Below are 19,767 nucleotides of genomic sequence, written 5' to 3'. Positions count from 1 at the left end.
ATGTAATAGACACTACTATAAAGAATAATATGCACAGATACTGATATAAAAATCCAGTATGAAACCATTTAAAAACTTACTTAGAAGCTTCCAGTTCAGCTCTGTTAAAAGGATTAGCTAGAATACCCACTGCAAGTGGGAAATATTTAGACACTCCCCTTCCCCCCTTCCTCTGCATATGTAAAGACTCTTTACACAAACAGGAGCAAGCTGGAGTAGGTATACCTCGGTATTCTCCTAAAATGTTGGGGCTTGTTTAGGAGTCTGAAAATCAGCACAATGTTATTTAAAAATAAGCAAAAGTATACATTTTTTTAAAAAATAAGATGTATAGGCTATATAAATGGATCATCTACAAAACATTTATGCAAAGAAAAATCTAGTCTATATTGTCCCTTTAACCCAATATAGACAAACCCTACCTTTACAAAAAAACAAAAACTACCTTGAAAAAATAAAAACTTACCGGAAAAATAAAAAACATCTAATCTTACCTTTAAAAAAAAAACCCCAACTAACATTACTGTTAACCTCCCCCCCCTCCTTTGCTGGAACTTTACTTAGCAATATAAAAACAAACGCCTAGATTACGAGTCTTGCGTTAGCCTTAAAAAGCAGCGTTGAGGGGTCCCAACGCTGCTTTTTAACGCCCGCTGGTATTATGAGTCTGGCAGGTACAGGTGTACTGCTCACTTTTTTTCCGCGATTTTCGCATACCGCAAATCCCCTTACGTCAATTGCGTATCCTATCTTTTTAATGGGATTTTCCTAACGCCGGTATTACGATTGCTGGAAAAAGTGAGCGGTACAGCCTCTCCTGCCCAGACTCCTACCGCATTTAAAAGTCAGTAATTAAGAGTTTTATGGGCTACCACCGTAGTATAAGACTCTTAACTAAAGTGCTAAAAAGTACACTAACACCCATAAACTACCTATTAACCCCTAAACCGAGGCCCCCCCCAAATCGCAAACACTTAAATACAATTTTTAACCCCTAATCTGCCGACCGGACATCGCCGCCACTGTAATAAATATATTAACACCTAAACCGCCGCACTCCCGCCTCGCAAACACTAGTTACATTTTATTAACCCCTAATCTGCCGTCCCTAACATCGCCAACACCTATCTACATTTATTAACCCCTAATCTGCCGCCCAAAACGTCGCTGCCTAAACCTAAGTCTAACCCTAAGTCTAACCCCCCTAACTTAAATATAATTTTAATAAAACAAAATAAAATTACTATTATTAAATAAATTATTCCTATTTAAAACTAAATACTTACCTATAAAATAAACCCTAAGCTAGCTACAATATAACTAATAGTTACATTGTATCTATCTTAGGGTTTATATTTATTTTACAGGCAACTTTGTATTTATTTTAACTAGGTACAATAGTTATTAAATAGTTATTAACTATTTAATAGCTACCTAGTTAAAATAAGTACAAATTTACCTGTAAAATAAATCCTAACCTAAATTACAATTACACCTAACACTACACTATCATTAAATTAATTACATAAATTAAAGGGACAGTCAAGTCCCAAAAAAACTTTAATGTTTTAAATAGGGATTGTAATTTTAAACAACTTTCCAATTTACTTTTATCACCAATATTGCTTTGTTCTTTTGGTATTCTTAGTTGAAAGCTAGATCTAGGAAGGCTCATATGATCATTTCTAAACCCTTGAAGGCCGCCTCTAATCACATGCTTTTGTATTTGCTTTTCACAGCACGGGAGAGCTAGTTCAGGTAAACCCAATAGAAAACATTGTGAGCACGCCCGTGGATTGTCGCAGACACTGCACTAATTGGCTAAAATGAAAGTCAAAAGATAATAGAAAGTCAAAAGATAATATCCTAGCAGCCAATCGGAATTAAGGTAGGAAAAATCCTATTGGCTGATGCAATCAGCCAATAGAATTGAGCTTGCATTCTATTGGCTGATTGGAACACCCAATAGAATGGAAGCTCAATCCTATTGGCTGATTGGATCTCTGTCGGCATTTATCATTGCACAGGCAGTTCTGGTGAGCTGCTTGTGCAATGCCTTCCCCTGCAGATTCACGACTAATCGGCCACTAGCAGGGGGTGTGAATCCTCAGAGGCAGCGGACTAGTTATGGAGCAGCGGTCTTTAGACCGCTTGATAATTCGTCCCACTAATCTAAAAGACAAAACAAAAACACCCTCCTAAAATTACAACCCCAACCACATTACAGTAAAAAAAAATATCATTACTGTTAACAAAAAAAAACTAACATTAAAGAAAATACAAAAAACATACATTAAGAAACGAGGAAAAAAAACACCTAACACCTATTTACAAAAAATAACAAATAAATTAAAACAAATAAAAAAAGAGTTATGCCTATTCTAACCCCCCCCCCAAATAAAAAAAAATATTCTAACAATAAACTACAAAGGGCCTATTGTAGGGCATTGACCTAGAGTGAACCAGTTATTTTTCTTAAAAAAAAAAAAGAATCACCTTCTAACATTTAGCTCTTTTGCTGCCCAGAAAAAAACCCCCCTAATTTAAAAAACCCCCAATAAACCCAGAAAGATGGTGCTAAGATGAGTCCGGGCGGAGGTCCATCTTCTTATCTTCCTTGCGGCGGTGGTGGACTTCATTCATCTTCAGCTTGTCATTAACGATCCTCTTCATGCGGTCACCAGCCGTGCACTGAATTTTGAATGCGAGGTACCCCTTTTATATAGGGGTACCCATGCATTCCTATTGGCTAATTTCATGTTCAAATTCAACTCAGCCAATAGAAAAAGCTTTCATTCTATGGTACCTAGCATTAAAAATTCAGTGAAAAACGAAGCAAGCTAAAATAATTGACACATAAACGTAAAATAGCGCACCTACTAGTGTGTGCACGACAAGCATGTAGATTATAACTGCAAAAAAATGCGTGCAAAAGCCAAGGCTTGCAAAGTAAACATGCAAAACAAATGCCGACATGCACATAAGCCAACGCACGCTAACCAAGAAAAAGTTCGAACAAAAAAACCCATGCACCAGAAAAACCATGAGCACAAACAAGCAGATGTGCACTAACAAAACAGAAGCATGAAAAAGAAGCCAACACGCGCTATCATAAATACTTAATGCACCTCATGGCCTATAATAGGGTAAAATAAGGTGCTCATTTACCCAAACTTAAAATGCCTGACATAATGGTCCACAGGCTATGATATACCTATAAGAGAGTACCTACTAATAGACTAAAGGCTAAACAGGTGCTACAACAACAAACCCCACACTTGATAGGCAGTGGGCACCCATACTACTGAATTTACTATAAGCATCAGGAACTGCTTCCAGTAGACAGCCTGTACACGTGACAGCAGAGGATCTAAATGAATAGAGTATAACGTTGAACCAACAGGAGGCGGCTAGGGGCCAGTCCCTGTGACACCTATGGCAGGTCTGTGACTAACTCCCATAGGGTGTTCTTGTGCCACTACCCATACCCCAAAGACATCCCTCTGTCTAAACAGTAGCTCTCTGATGGGAAAACTGGGCCTCAAAATCGGTCTGAGCACCCTTCTCACAAACACCTGGAGCACCTCCCGTATCCACCTTCCTCCTGTGAAGGCAAAGACAAGACTAGTTTCCAGTAAGGTGGGAGAGGTTTTAAGGGCTCTGGGAGTTTTGGGATCTTTGCTTCCTCCTAGTGGCCAGGAGTATAATTCTCAGAAGTAATTGATCGTGGACTCTCACCAACTTTATGAAAGAAAACATACATAAATGCATATATACAGTATTTATACTTATTATATAAAGATTAAAAGTGTTAAAGGTTGGAGAAGGAGGGGTGGAAGGGACCATTTCACAGATTTAGCTTCAGGGACAAGTGTTTTTTATTTACATCACATATGTCAGTTAATATAAACGAGAAACAATGAGTATCAAAACGTATATTTCAAAATAAACTATGGGCTAATATATTTAATTAAAAAATATTTGGCTTGTCATTTAGGGCCAGATTATGAGTGGCGCGCTATTTATCACTCCCGCGTTAACTCCACTAGAAGTAAGCTTTTTTGCGCGCATCAGGTAGCGCTTGGATTACAAGTACAAGTACAAAGTTTTTGCTCGCGCGGTAACCTGACGCGTGCAAAAAACACATTAACATATTCCCCTGTAGACTTCAATGGAGTGCGAAAAGAGGGAAAAAACCCTAACACCTACTTGCCCGCAAAGCCTATCACATTTTCTCACATGAGCTAACTTGACATGAAAATATAAGTATTTCACATTCCATGTTTTTGTGGTAAAAAAATAAATAAAAATAAATAAATATATATATATATAAAATTATATACAGGTATAGATATATACAGATATATATACAGTTGCAAGAAAAAGTATGTGAACCCTTTGGAATGATATGGATTTTCTGCACAAATTGGTCATAAAATGTGATCTGATCATCATCTAAGTCACAACAATAGACAATCACAGTCTGCTTAAACTAATAACACACAAAGAATGAAATGTTGCCATGTTTTTATTGAACACACCATGTAAACATTCACAGTGCAGGTGGAAAAAGTATGTGAACCCTTGGATTTAATAACTGGTTGAACCTCCTTTGGCAGCAATAACTTCAACCAAACGTTTCCTGTAGTTGCAGATCAGACGTGCACAACGGTCAGGAGTAATTCTTGACCATTCCTCTTTACAGAACTGTTTCAGTTCAGAAATATTCTTGGGATGTCTGGTGTGAATCGCTTTCTTGAGGTCATGCCACAGCATCTCAATCGGGTTGAGATCAGGACTCTGACTGGGCCACTTCAGAAGGCGTATTTTCTTCTGTTTAAGCCATTCTGTTGTTGATTTACTTCTATGCTTTGGGTCATTGTCCTGTTGCAACACCCATCTTCTGTTGAGCTTCAGCTGGTAGACAGATGGCCTTAAGTTCTCCTGCAAAATGTCTTGATAAACTTGGGAATTCATTTTTCCTTCGATGATAGCAATCCGTCCAGGCCCTGACGCAGCAAAGCAGCCCCAAACCATGATGTCCCCACCACCATACTTCACAGTTGGGATGAGGTTTTGATGTTGGTGTGCTGTGCCTCTTTTTCGCCACACATAGTGTTGTGTGTTTCTTCCAAACAACTCAACTTTGGTTTCATCTGTCCATAGAATAGTTTGCCAGTACTGCTGTGGAACATCCAGGTGCTCTTGTGCAAACTGTAAACGTGCAGCAATGTTTTGTTTGGACAGCAGTGGCTTCCTCTGTGGTATCCTCCCATGAAATCCATTCTTGTTTAGTGTTTTACGTATTGTAGATTCGCTAACAGGGATGTTAGCATTTGCCAGTGACTTTTGTAAGTCTTTAGCTGACACTCTAGGATTCTTCTTCACCTCATTGAGCAGTCTGCACTGTGCTCTTGCAGTCATCTTTACAGGATGGCCACTTCTAGGGAAAATAGCAGCAGTGCTGAACTTTCTCCATCTATAGACAATTTGTCTTACCGTGGACTGATGAACAGCAAGGCTTTTGGAGATACTTTTATAACCCTTTCCAGCTTTATGCAAGTCAACAATTCTTAATCGTAGGTCTTCTGAGAGCTCTTTTGTGCGAGGCATCATTCACATCAGGCAATGTTTCTTGTGAAAAGCAAACCCAGAACTGGTGTGTGTTTTTTATAGGGCAGGGCAGCTGTAACCAACACCTCCAATCTCATCTCATTGATTGGACTCCAGTTGGCTGACATCTCACTCAAATTAGCTCTTGGAGATGTCAGTCTAGGGGTTCACATACTTTTTCCACCTGCACTGTGAATGTTTACATGGTGTGTTCAATAAAAACATGGCAACATTTCATTCTTTGTGTGTTATTAGTTTAAGCAGACTGTGATTGTCTATTGTTGTGAATTAGATGATGATCAGATCACATTTTATGACCAATTTGTGCAGAAATCCATATCATTCCAAAGGGTTCACATACTTTTTCTTGCAACTATATATATATATATATATATATATATATATATATATATATATATATATATATATATACTGTATATATACGAATATATATTTAAAAATACATAGAAAATATTTCCCTATGTGAAGAACATTGGAATGTGAAATATTTACAGTAAATACAGAGTACAATACTTCTACTTAACTGCAAAGGGCTCCAATGCATATATATATATGTCTATATTGTGTGTACATATGTATAAACCAATTACTGAATACATCCAGAATTTCCCAACTGTGCTGAATCTTGAACTGGCTCAGTTTTAGTTCCAGTCTAAAAGAGATGTTAAATTCACATGCTGGATATGTCAGCTAAATGTTAGTAGAATGTGAATTTTGGAACAGGAAAGGGTAAATCATTGCATATGTATCAATATATTTAACTCATTCAATTTAATTTCAGAATTAATTTAGATGGGGAAACCTTCTGGAATAAAGCAATGTTTTACTGCATCTTTTCATGACATCCTGCTAATTGGCATGGCTGATCAAGCTAGTAAATAGTATCAATATCTATAAAGCAACCGTCACATAATGAACCTTAGATAAAAAAAAGAATGTTTTTGAAGATTTAATGTGGGTTGATATATAGAAATTATGTAATGAAATTATGAAAGTATATACAGCAGGACTTGGTAGATCACATAAGACTAGCAACATATTGAGTGAGGGGCATACACCAACAGTAAGAAGCCTCCTTTATTACTCACCACTTTCCATTCCATGTTGAGTCCGTCCTCAGCGTACAGAAGATAATCAATTCTACGCCCACTGCCCTTAAGAGGCACCTTCCTCCCTTTCTGGTTAGGACAGTGGTTCTTGCTGGTGGGATACACTAAATATTCCTTCCTGCCCTCCTCATTCTCCAAGACTCTGCAGTTGAGGGAGAGGAAGGTGGTGTGAATTTGAATAAAGAAAGGGAGGACAGCAAGCAATGATTGAAGAACAAACGGAGTGCAGAGGATGATAAGTGTAAGTGATGGGTGTGGGTTTTAGGACAAAGTGCAAATGCAGAGCAGGGACTAGGAGTTTAGTTATTAGCTGACAGTACAAGGAAGTGTAGACCTAATTTTCTTCTGTAAATGAAGAGCCCCAAAAAATCAGCCCACCATCCAAGAGGATGAGGTTCTTCTGAGAAGATCATGTCAGAGCAGAATCTAAGTAAGATACTACAAGGGGACCCTTATATTGCAAAAACACTACAATACTTTAATGACTATTATGTTATCATATGTAGAGCCTAAACCTAATATACTGACAAACAGGCTTTGTTTGTCACTAAGCCCAACCAGGCCTGTACAAAAGACGGCACATTTTGAGGGGGAAGTTGTATGGCATGATGCCTTCTAAATCCAGTGATCTTTAGATATTTTATATATTTTTCTTTTTTAACAAATCAATAATCTTGGTTGTATAGTGGGGGTGCACAATCCCAACATTTTCCTCTAGCCTACAGTTGTTAGAAATATAGGTAGCCAATGAGATAAATTAGTTTGGAGGGGGCTGTAGGTGTCATTTTTTAGGGCACCACTGCAATCAAAAATATGCAGTAGCTTCTAAGGATGCACAGGATGTGTACATATTATTCCTCTACTGCTTAAGTGACATAATAGAGAATACACTTCATCTCTTGAGTACTGGTGAGTTGAATAATAAAATACCTTATTATTGGATTTTAATTTGACTTTTCTTTACTGATGGAGCCTAAGGCATGCACATCCTTATGACTAATCTGGCTCAGGCTAGCTGGGGTCAGTGCATTGCCGGTAAAGACATATTTGTGGCATGTGCCTTTGTGTTCATATTCTCTTTAGTTAAACTACAGCTGTGCAAGTCTTTAACTCTACTTACTTCTGCAAGTTATCTGGAGTGCAGACTTCCTCATCATACAGACCCTCAGGATCTAGAAGTGTTCCTGGGAATGGAGACATTTACCTTATACCAAATCCATATACTTTATTTAAACCTATGCTTCTGTGCAAGGAAGCATAACAAAACAAACATGAAGTATAAAAAAACAAGACAGTTTTGTCTTTTTTTAAATTAAAGCAATATTTGTATATCTGAAGCATCACATGTCCATCATCATTAAATTAAGATACATAAGAATTCATTATCCAGCTTTCTGGATTGTCTGGAAAAAAAGCATTTTAGGGCTACTTTTATAAAATTCTCAATTTTTCTTTTAAGTGGAGCTGATGTTGGGTTTAGACTTACCTATTGCCCAGGGCTTCTCCTCTCCAGGACTCAGTCTACATGGGTCCTTGTAGCGTGTAAACAGGGTGTGCTGCTGTTCTAGCTTGTCCTCTGTACCACAGCATACAAACAAAAGAAAATGTAATTAGAAAATTGTAGGGAAGTTTTTCTCAATTCCAATGATCCCAGATGTAGTGCTTTCTCTTCTGGAAACCAGGACTACCCTGTATCAGATAATTAGAAAACACCTTCTCTCTCATTCAGTCCTGTAGTCTTTAAATATATTCTCTAACATTGAACCCCTCCTTAGGCCAGATATCATGATAGTTACTCTCTCTGTGCCCCCCCCCAGGTGCAAGTTCCTCACCCCGATCCACAGCTATGAAAACCTCCAGATCCAAGATTAGATGCCATAGTAACTCTTACAAAGCCTCAGACTGTTCATACCATTGCCTGCAACCTTATTTTAGATCTCATGCTTGCCAACTTAGTATCCGTCTTCATTCTTAATAAACTGGTTCTTCCTGCAAATCATCCTTTCAAATCAATAACTTCGTCCAACGAGAATTAATCATATATTGGTTAGCCTACAGCCTACACCCCTTGCCACTCTATATATCAAAATTTTTGCCAATTCTAACTCTTATTTGTTACTGACACCACAATCCTCAGTCACTTGACCTTGATCATAGGCTTGATTTTACTGTTTCTTTTATTCACATGCATCTTCTTCAATTACTAGCTCCCCAATCTATTACTAGCTCTGTGTTAATGCTTTTTTCTACTTATTCTTAAACTTTACAAAATGTCCTCTACACAATCCCATCTTTGCCCCAGTCCCATGCTACAAGTACCAGATGAACAGTTGTCAAAGTTCAAGTCCCCGCAGATGACATCAAAGGCCACCAGCTCCTCCGGATTTGCTGTACTGGAGGAGGAGGTAGATTTGCGGAAGTCAGACGCCCATTCCTGGAGCAAGTCTAGTTGCTCACATCGAACCATGGCATCACCTGCATAAAAATAAAGGTCACCTTATTTTTATGAGTACTACTTAAATGGTCAGTAATCACATTGAGATTGTAATATAAAATGTTTTAATATGCATAGTACAACAAGTTTGCAGTATACTTTCATTATTTATTTTGCTCCATTTTCCTGTAATTTAAGTCGGAACATTGTGGGTTTTCTAGTTCTTGGAACTCAAAGTGCAGATGTCAGACTTCTTAAGCCTAACCCTGCACATATCCGTCCCCAATTGGCTTCAGTCGAGATAAGATTACTGACTACAAAACCATGGAAAGTTTGCTAAAATAACTGTGGCCAGCTCTCCTCCAATAGCAAGTCCGGATTGAGTCCTTCTAATAATATAAGTGGTTTGTGGAGTTTGGCGATTGAAAACAACTGCAGCAAGCAATGTGTTCATGTATTAAAAATGTTAATGCTATGCTAATTAATTGCACAACTGTTAAATTACAAATGCCTAGATTTAGAGTTTTGTCGGTAAAGACCAGCGTAAAACAGCGCTGGTATTTAGAGTTGTCTGAGTGGTTGCGTTAGGCTCAGAAAAGGGAGCGTTGAGCATAATTTAGCTCCACTTCAACCCTCAATACCCGCGTTGCCTACGGTAGCGGTAAGCTGGAAAAACGTGCTCGTGCACGATATCCCCATAGGAAACAATGGGGCTGAGCTGGCTGCAAAAAAACCTAACACCTGCAAAAAAGCAGCGTTCAGCTCCTAACGCAGCCCAATTGTTTCCTATGGGGAAACACTCTCTAAGTCTGCACCTAACACCCTAACATGAACCCGAGTCTAAATACCCCTAACCTTACACTTATTAACCCCTAATCTGCCCCCCCCCCCCGCTATCGCTGACACCTGCATTATACTATTAACCCCTAATCTGCCGCTCCGGACACCGCCGCAACCTACATTATAGCTATGAACCCCTAATCTGCTGCCCCTAACACAGCCGACACCTATATTATATTTATTAACCCCTAATCTGCCCCCCCCAACGTCGCCGCTACCTACCTACAATTATTAACCCCTAATCTCCCTGCCCGCAATGTCACCGCTACTATAATAGATGTATTAACCTCTAAACCTAAGTCTAACCCTAACCCTAACACCCCCCTAACATAAATATAATTTAAATAAAACTAAATAACATTCCTATAATTAAATAAATTATTCCTATTTAAATTAAATACTTACCTATAAAATAAACCCTAATATAGCTACAATATAACTATTAGTTACATTGTATCTATTTTAGGATTTATATTTATTTTATAGGCAACTTTGTATTTATTTTAACTAGGTACAATAGCTATTAAATAGTTAATAACTATTTAATAGCTACCTAGTTAAAATAATTACAAAATTACCTGTAAAATAAATCCTAACCTAAGTTACAAATACACCTAACACTACACTATTAAACTAATTAAATAAATTAACTACAATTACCTAAAATTACATTTAATTAAATAAACTAATCTATAATACAAAAAAACAAACACTAAATTACAGAAAATAAAAAATATTACAAGAAGTTTAAACTAATTACATCTAATCTAAGCCCCCTAATAAAATAATAAAGCCCCCCAAATTAAAAAAAATGCCCTACCCTATTCTAAATTACAAAGTAATCAGCTCTTTTACCAGCCCTTAAAAGGGCTTTTTGCAGGGCATTGCCCCAAAGTAATCAGCTCTTTTACCTGTAAAAAAAAAAAAAAAAAAATACAACCCCCCCAACATTAAAACCCACCACCCACATACCCCTACTCTAACCCACCCAAATTATATTTATGTTAGGGGGGTGTTAGGGTTAGACTTAGGTTTAGGGGTTAATACATTTATTATAGTAGCGGCGACGTTGAGGGCGGGAGATTAGGGGTTAATAATTGTAGGTAGGTGGCGGCGATGTTAGGGACGGCAGATTAGGGGTTAATAAAATTTATTATAGTGTTTGCGAGTCGGGAGTGCGGCGGTTTAGGGGTTAATACATTTATTATAGTGGTGGCGAGGTCCGGTCGGCAGATTAGGGGTTAATAATTGTAGTTAGATAGCGGCGACGTTGGAGGGGGAAGAGTAGGGGTTCATAGCTATAATGTAGGTGGCGGCGGTGTCCGGTCGGCAGATTAGGGGTTAAAAATTTTTATTAGAGGGTTTGCGATGTGGGGGGGGGCTCGGTTTAGGGGTACATAGGTAGTTTATGGGTGTTAGTGTACTTTGTAGCACAGTAGTTAAGAGCTTTATGTTCCGGCATTTGCCCATAAAGCTCTTAACTACTGACTTTTTTTGGCGGTAGGAGTCTTGTCGGTAGAGGCTCTACCGCTCACTTCTTCCAAAACTCCAAATACCAGCGTTATGCAAATCCCATTGAAAAGATAGGATACGCAATTGACGTAAGGGGATCTGCGGTAGCCTGAAGTCGCGGAAAGAAAGTGAGTGGTAGACCCTTTCCTGGCTGACTCTAAATACCAGCGGGCGGTAAAAAGCAGCGTTAGGACCCCTTAACGCTGCTTTGATGGCTAACGCCAAAATCTAAATCTAGCCGAAAGTGTTTACTGTGCCTTTAAAGATTTAAATAATAAGTGCTGACACATTGCCTAATTAAAGGACAATTATATACAGTAGAATTGCATAATCAACAAATGTATAATAAAACCACAATACAATAAAACTTATGGGTCGATTTATCATCTTCGAGCAGACATGATCCGCTGTAGCGGATCATGTCCGCCCTACATTGATAAATGCTGACAGCATACGCTATTGGCATTTATCATTGCACAAGCATTCCTTGTGAAATGCTTGTGCAATACCGCCCCTGCACATTCTCGGCCAATCGGCTGCTAGCAGGGGGTGTCAATCAACCCATTCGTATCCGATTGGGCTGATTGCTGTTTGCCGCCTCAGAGGTGGCGGACGAGTTAAGGAGCAGCGGTCTTAACTTCTGTTTCCAGCGAGCATGAAGGCCAACTCAGAAACAGATGCATTGGGGCCGATTGACGCTTTGATAAAACAGCAACATTGTCTGAATTTCAAATTAGGAGATGTTTTTTTCTGACAAATTTTAAAGTTAGTTCAAATTTCCTTCCTCTGCATCATGTGACAACTATCAGCCAATCACAAAATGCATATAACGTATATACTGTGAATTCATTCACATGCTAAGTAGCAGCTGATGCTTTAGAAAGTGTGCATATAACAAGATTGTGCACATTTTGATAATGGAAGTGAAATGTGTTTACAATTGTGTGCTCTATCTGAATCATGAAAGTTTAAATTTGACTTTAGTGTTCCTTTAAATACATTGTAGAAGGGCTAAAAAAGTATTGCAAATGGAGAGCAGCTCTTTCCAGTACAGACCGATGATGAAGTCATTTGTTTACAAACTGTGTTGAATATAAGAAGTGATTAACCTACAAGCTGCTTGGGAATAAACATGAATGTTAAATCTCATAGGAGAAGGATTTAATTGTAGATACAGGTCTGTTACATAGGGAGCATAGGCATCTGATGTAGCTTAAAAAGGTAAGATATTTATTTACCTATTCTTAACATTACTCTTTACATTGGCCTCTAGTTATGAAGGTCTGGCGGACCTGATCCGACAGTGCGGATCAGGTCCGCCAGACCTCGCTGAATACGGCGAGCAATACGCTCGGCATATTCAGCATTGCACCAGCAGCTCACAAGAGCTGCTGGTGCAACGCCGCCCCCTGCTGACTCGCGGCCAATGGGCTGCCAGCAGGGAGGTGTCAATCGACCCGATTGTACTCGATCGGGTTGATTTCCGGCGATGTCCGTCCGCCTGCTCAGAGCAGGCGGACAGGTTATGGAGCAGCGGTCTTTGTGACCTCTGCTTCATAACTGCTTTTTCTGGTGAGTCTGCAGGCTCGCCAGAAACACGGGGCATCAAGCTCCATCTGGAGCTTGATACATATGCCCCATTGTATTAATGGTTTTGACAGTGGACCTACCCATACCCAGTGTTGATACATAAAATATATGCTAACTTTTTTTTTCAACTAAGCAAAGTTCTGAAAGTATTTCTTCATATTTTACATACTAAACATTTACGTACTGTATACATGTTATTAAATCATAGGTCTTTAAATGATATGGTCTTGAGCACAGAAACATGACTTTATTTAACAAAATATTAAAAACAATCCTTAGTAAATATAAACCAATCATAAAACAAAAGATATGTCAGTGGAGTTAGGATAATATATTGACCAGCATTAAAAGCATTATACAGTCATGTGAAAAAGAAAGTACACCCTCTTTGAATTCTATGGTTTTACGTATCAGAGCATAATAAAAATCATCTGTTCCTTAACAGGTCTTAAAATTAGGTATATACAACGTCAAATGACCAACAACACATGACATGTTACCCTGTGTCATGATTTATTTAACAAAAATAAAGTCAAAATGGAGAAGCCATGTGTGAAAAACTAAGTACACCTTATGATTCAGTAGTTTGTAGAACCACCTTTAGCAGCAATAACTTGAAGTAATCATTTTCTGTGTCTCTCACATCATTGTGGAGGAATTTTCACCCACTCTTCTTTACAACATTGCTTCAGTCCATTAAGGTCCCGTCACAGCATTTCAATTGTGTTGAGGTCTGGACTTTGACTGGGCCATTGCAACACATTGATTATTTTCTTTTTTACCCATTCTGTTGTAGATTTGCTGGTATGCTTCGGATCATTGTTTCTGTTGCATGACCCAATTTCGGCCAAGCTTTAACTGTCGGACAGATGGCCTCACATTTGACTCTAGAATACTTTGGTATACAGAGGAGTTCATGGTCGACTCATTGACTGCAAGGTGCCCAGGTCCTGTAGCTGCAAAACAAGCATAAATCATCACCCCTCTACCACCGTGCTTGGCAGTTGGTATGAGGTGTTTGTGCTGATATGCTGTTTGGTTTTCACCAAACGTGGCGTTGTGCATTATGGCCAAACATCTGCACTTTGGTCTTGTCTGCCCAAAGGGCCTTGTTCCAGAAGTCTAGTGGTTTGTTCAGATGCAACTTTGCAAATCTATACCATGCTGCCATGTTCTTTTTAGAGAGAAGAGACTTTCTCCTGGCAACCTTTCCATACAAACCATACTTTTTCTGTATTTTTCTAAATGTACCGTTGTGAACTTCAACATTTAAGATGCTAACCGAGGCCTGTAGGGTCTGAGATGTAACTCTTGTTTTTTTTTTATTTACTCTGAGCATTTCACGGTCTGACATTGGGGTGAATTTGCTGGGACGTCCACCGCTGGGAAGATTGGCAACTGTCTTGAATGTTTTCCACTTGTGAATAATCTTTCTCATTGTAGAATGGTGGATTTTAAATTTTTGGAATTGGCCTTATAATCCTTCCCAGATTGGTGGGCAGCAAAAATTTCTTCTCTAAGATCATTTCTGATGTCTTTCCTCCTTGGCATTGTGTTAACACACACCTGAATGCTCCAGACCAACAAACTGCTAAAACTTCGGCTTTTATAGAGGTGGTCACACTTGCTGATGATCAATTAATCAAGGGCATTTGATTAGCAGCACCTGGCTTCTACTTAGCCTCTTTATTCCTATGGAAGCAGTAAGGGTGTACTTAGTATTTCACACATGGTTTCTCCATTTTGGCTTTATATTTGTTAAATAAATCATGACACAGTATAATATTTCATGTGTTGTTGTTAATCTGAGGTTGTATTTACCTAATTTTAAGGACCAGATGATTGTTATGTCCTGAGACGTAAAAACATAGAATTCAAAGAGGGTGTACTTTCTTTTTCATATGACTGCATATAAAATTACTGCAGGTAAGAAGCATATTAACAAATGCAGTGATAGGTTATAACCAGTGCTAGTAATGCTACCAGTTAGCAAATATCTAAACAGTGCAGTGTATTATTATACCTACTTGTCTCAGCTCTTACATATAGAAGTGAAAGTGACAATTTTCTAGGTTCCCATACAGACTGTAAGGTCTTTAGAGCAGGGTTCTCCTCCTATATTTGTTTGGTTAAGCCTGTTTTATGTATTCATTTCATTATTACCATGAAGAGAAGATTTAAGCTATGAAGAGAGATTAGCCAAATTGGGTCTGTTTACTCTAGAAAACAGGTGCTTGAGAGGTTATATGACTACTTTATATAAAACATTCAAGGTTTAGTGGAAACACCGTCTATTCCAAGCCAGTTGTTTGTGACTAGATAAAAAATGGTGTGCTATCATTAGCGCAGGAGCGATATTGCAATTACTTGTCCACGTTAACTTAGACGCATGCGCCTTTGTGTTCATATTCTTTTTAGTTTAACTATAGCTGTGCAAGTCTTTAACTCTACTTACTTCTGTAAGTTATCTGGAGTGCAGACTTCCTCATCATACAGACCCTCAAGGTCTAGAAGTGTGGGAATGGAGAAATTTACCTTATACTAAAGCCATATAATTTATTTGATCCTATGCTTCTGTGATTATCAGGTAAGAATAAATTATGTTTTCTTTTCTTAAGGTGGTGAGAGTCCATCATTCCTTAATGTTTATTTATTTTGTTTGTATTGGTATGACACAAAAAAGTGGAGGGAAAAAAAGCCAAATATGACACATTCCACGCAAAGCTCCAAAAAAGGACTGGACAAAATTATTGGCACCCTCAATGTAATATTTGGAAGCACACCGCTTGGAAAAAAACCCTGAAATCAATCGCTTCCTGTAACCATCAAAAAGTTTCTTACACCTCCCTACTGGAATTTTGGACCACTCTTATTTCGCCAGCTGCCCCAGGTCTCTCAGATTGGAAGGGTTCCTTTTCCAAACTGCTGTTTTGAGATTTCTCCACAGGTGCTCTATGGCATTGAGATCTGGACTCATTGCTGGTCAGTTCAGTACTCTGCAGTCCTTTGTCTTAAACCATTTCCGGGTGCTTTTTGACGTGTGCTTTGGGTCATTGTCCTGCTGTAAGACCCATGACCTCTAACAGAGACCCAACTTTCTGACACAGGGCTCTACATTGCACCACAGAATAATTTGGTAGTCTTCAGATTTCATAATGCCATGCACACTATCAAGATATCCAGTGCCTGACGCAGCAAAGCAACCCCAAAACATCAGTGAACCTCCACCATGTTTGACCGTAGGGACTGTATTCTTTTCTTTAAAAGCCTAATTTCTTTTTGTGAAAACAGCAGAATGATGGGCTTTACCAAAAAGCTGTAATTTTGTTTCGTCTATCCACAGCACATTCTCCCAAAAGGATTTTGGCTTCCTGAGCTAAGTTTTGGCAAACTCCAATCTGGCTTTTTTATGTTTCTGTGTCAGTAGTGGGGTCCTCCAGGGTCTCCTACCATAGCGTCACTTTTCATTCAGATTGGCGACGTATAGTGCGAGCTGACACATTTGTACCCTATGCCTGAAGGTAAGCTTAAATTTGTCTGGAAGTTGATTGCGGTTCTTTATCCTTCATTTGAACAATCCTTTGTTGCAATCTTTGATCAATTTTTCTCTTTCGTCTACGTCCAGGGAGATTAGCTACAGTGCCATGGGCTGTAAACTTATTGACAATGTTGTGCAGAGTGGACACAGGAACATTAAGATCTCTGCAGATAGACTTGTAACCTTGAGATTGTGCATGCTTTTCCACAATTTTTGTTCTTCAATTCTTTGCTGCTCTTTCTCTTCTCCATGCTCAGTGTGGCACACAGATACACACAACAGAAAGGTTGAGTCAATTTTTCACCATTTTAACTGGTTGCCGGTGTGATTTCTATATTGTCAGCACCTGTTAATTGATACCGGTGAGTTTAATTACAAATTACAGGAGCATCACAAACTTGGAATGCAATTATTTCTTACAATTTTGAGAAGGTGCCAATAATTTTGTCCAGTCCATTTTTGGTGTTTTGCGTGGAATGTGTCAGATTTGGCTTTTTTTCTCCACTTTTTTGTGTCATATCAATACAAACAAAAGAAATAAACGTGAGAATGCCTAAACATTTGTAATTGCAACCATTTTCTGTCCGAAGAAGTGCATTATCTGACAGAAATGCAGGGGTGCCAACATGATTGGCCATGACTGTGTATATATATATATATATATATATATATATATATATTAGTATAAGCAGAGACTGCACTCACTGGATTTGGATAAATAAAGTGATGTTTATTTCATGGTAACGTTTCTGTGTTCGCAGACCCCTTCCTTAGACCAAACCAAAACGTTTGGTCTGAGGAAGGGGTCTGCGAACCCTGAAACATTATCATTAAATAAACATCACTTTATTTATCCAAATCCAATGAGTGCAGTCCCTGCTTATACTACTATTGAAGATTTGACTCTGCACCCTGATTGTTGACCAGTGGTAATTGTGAGTGCAGGCACAACATGAGGAGTATATATATATATATATATATATATATATGCATACGAAGAGAGAAGTGCCCTACCAGGAACGAACAACAGCTCATCAGCTAGTTCAATGGCGATTTACCACCCGGAAGCAGCCTCTTTTAGACCAGTGTGCTTTTCACAGAGGAAAACTTTCCTTAAAGTGATGGTAAACTCTCCCCTTTATAAAATCAGATCTGGAATGTAAGCGCTATTTTAGATGAAGTTTAATTCATTAGCTGTAATGAAGATGCAGTATAACTTAGTTATTAATATAGATATGAAATTCAAATACTGCATGCTCCTCCGCCCACTTCAAAAGTAAACTTTTCTGTGAGCTAACAGATTGAATTGTTGTCCAATCAGCGCTCTCCCCATCTGGCACTTTTGTTGTAGCTAGAGCAATGTTTGGAGAGTAATTCAATCATTTAGCTGACAGGAAAATTGACTTTTGAAGTGGGTGGTGTAACGTGGGGTATTTGAATTTCATATCTATATTAATAACTAAGTTATAGCGCATCTTCATTGCACATGATGAATAAAACCCCAACTAAAATAGCGCTTACATTCCAGATCTGATTTTTAAAAGGGGAGAGTTTACCATCACTTTAAGTACTGTATATCAGTCTGATCCCACCAAGTAAGGTCAGTCCAGCCCCGAAATACCAGGTAATTCTCCTCTGAACAAGGATCATGACAACCCCAGACGATTGTTTCGGCCTCCTATGGGCCTCGTCAGTGAGGTGCAGCCACATTCCTCTAAGCACACTGGGCAAGGAGTCCACGTCTAGTTTCCCCCATCACCCATAGGGAGACTTCCCCAGGGTCATATTAATTTGCATACGAAGAGAGAAGCGCTCTAGCAGAAACGAAAAACAGCTCATCAGCTATTTCTATGGCGATTTACCACCCTGAAGCAGTCTCTTTTAGACTCTCTCTCTCTCTCTCTCTCTCTCTCTCTCACTCTCTTATATATATATATATATATATATATATATATATATATATATATATATATATATATATATATATATATATATATATATATAAAAAAATAAATAGAATTTTTTTTTTTATTTTAATATTTTTATTGAGGCTTAAAGAAAATACAGTTGAAAGCATAATTTACTTCAAAAACAGAATTATGAACATAGTCATAGAAAATAATAAATACAGAATACCATGGCCGCTATGTTTATAAAAGAGTTCATCACAAACATATCACTCAAGTGGCAAGGCCCCAAAATAGATAACTTATAAACATATATATATATATATTTTGTTTAGAGAAGTTCCCCTTATAATTGCATGTAATTTAACATATTTTTCCCCAACTAAACTATAGCAGCCTCTCTTGGACTGCTGAAAAAGGAATCATGTAGGGGAAAAAACATAATTTATGCTTACCTGATAAATTTATTTCTCTTGTAGTGTATCCAGTCCACGGATCATCCATTACTTATGGGATATTAACTCCTCCCCAACAGGAAGTGCAAGAGGATTCACCCAGCAGAGCTGCTATATAGCTCCTCCCCTAACTGCCATTACCAGTCATTCGATCGAAAACATGCAGAGAAAGGAAGACCATAGGGTGCAGTGGTGACTGTAGTTTAATGGAAAAATTACCTGCCTTAAAGTGACAGGGCGGGCCGTGGACTGGATACACTACAAGAGAAATAAATTTATCAGGTAAGCATAAATTATGTTTTCTCTTGTTAAGTGTATCCAGTCCACGGATCATCCATTACTTATGGGATACCAATACCAAAGCTAAAGTACACGGATGACGGGAGGGACAGGCAGGCTCTTTATACGGAAGGAACCACTGCCTGAAGAACCTTTCTCCCAAAAACAGCCCCCGAAGAAGCAAAAGTGTCAAATTTGTAAAATTTGGAAAAAGTATGAAGAGAAGACCAAGTTGCAGCCTTGCAAATCTGTTCAACAGAAGCCTCATTCTTAAAGGCCCAAGTGGAAGCCACAGCTCTAGTAGAATGTGCTGTAATTCTTTCAGGAGGCTGCTGTCCAGCAGTCTCATAGGCTAACCGTATTATGCTACGAAGCCAAAAGGAGAGAGAGGTAGCCGAAGCTTTTTGACCTCTCCTCTGACCAGAATAAACGACAAACAGGGAAGACGTTTGTCGAAAATCCTTAGTTG

At 38.5% G+C, this 19,767-nt stretch overlaps 1 protein-coding gene across 1 annotated transcript in view; it reads right to left on the bottom strand.

Annotated features, from left to right (window-relative positions):
* Window positions 1-19,767, bottom strand: part of SMPD3 (sphingomyelin phosphodiesterase 3) — a 492,747-nt gene that overhangs the window by 43,432 nt on the left and 429,548 nt on the right. The window contains exons 6-9 of the mRNA XM_053700472.1: window positions 9,063-9,218; window positions 8,230-8,319; window positions 7,864-7,927; window positions 6,723-6,885 (exon numbers count right to left, since the gene is read on the bottom strand). Of these exons, the coding sequence (XP_053556447.1) occupies window positions 6,723-6,885; window positions 7,864-7,927; window positions 8,230-8,319; window positions 9,063-9,218 (473 nt within the window). The remainder of the gene's footprint in view (window positions 1-6,722; window positions 6,886-7,863; window positions 7,928-8,229; window positions 8,320-9,062; window positions 9,219-19,767) is intronic.

This window comes from Bombina bombina, chromosome 1 (genome assembly GCF_027579735.1).
Source record: "Bombina bombina isolate aBomBom1 chromosome 1, aBomBom1.pri, whole genome shotgun sequence".
NCBI lineage: Eukaryota > Metazoa > Chordata > Amphibia > Anura > Bombinatoridae > Bombina > Bombina bombina.
Note: the sequence above shows the minus strand (reverse complement) of the source record. Positions and strands in the feature narration are given on the sequence as shown.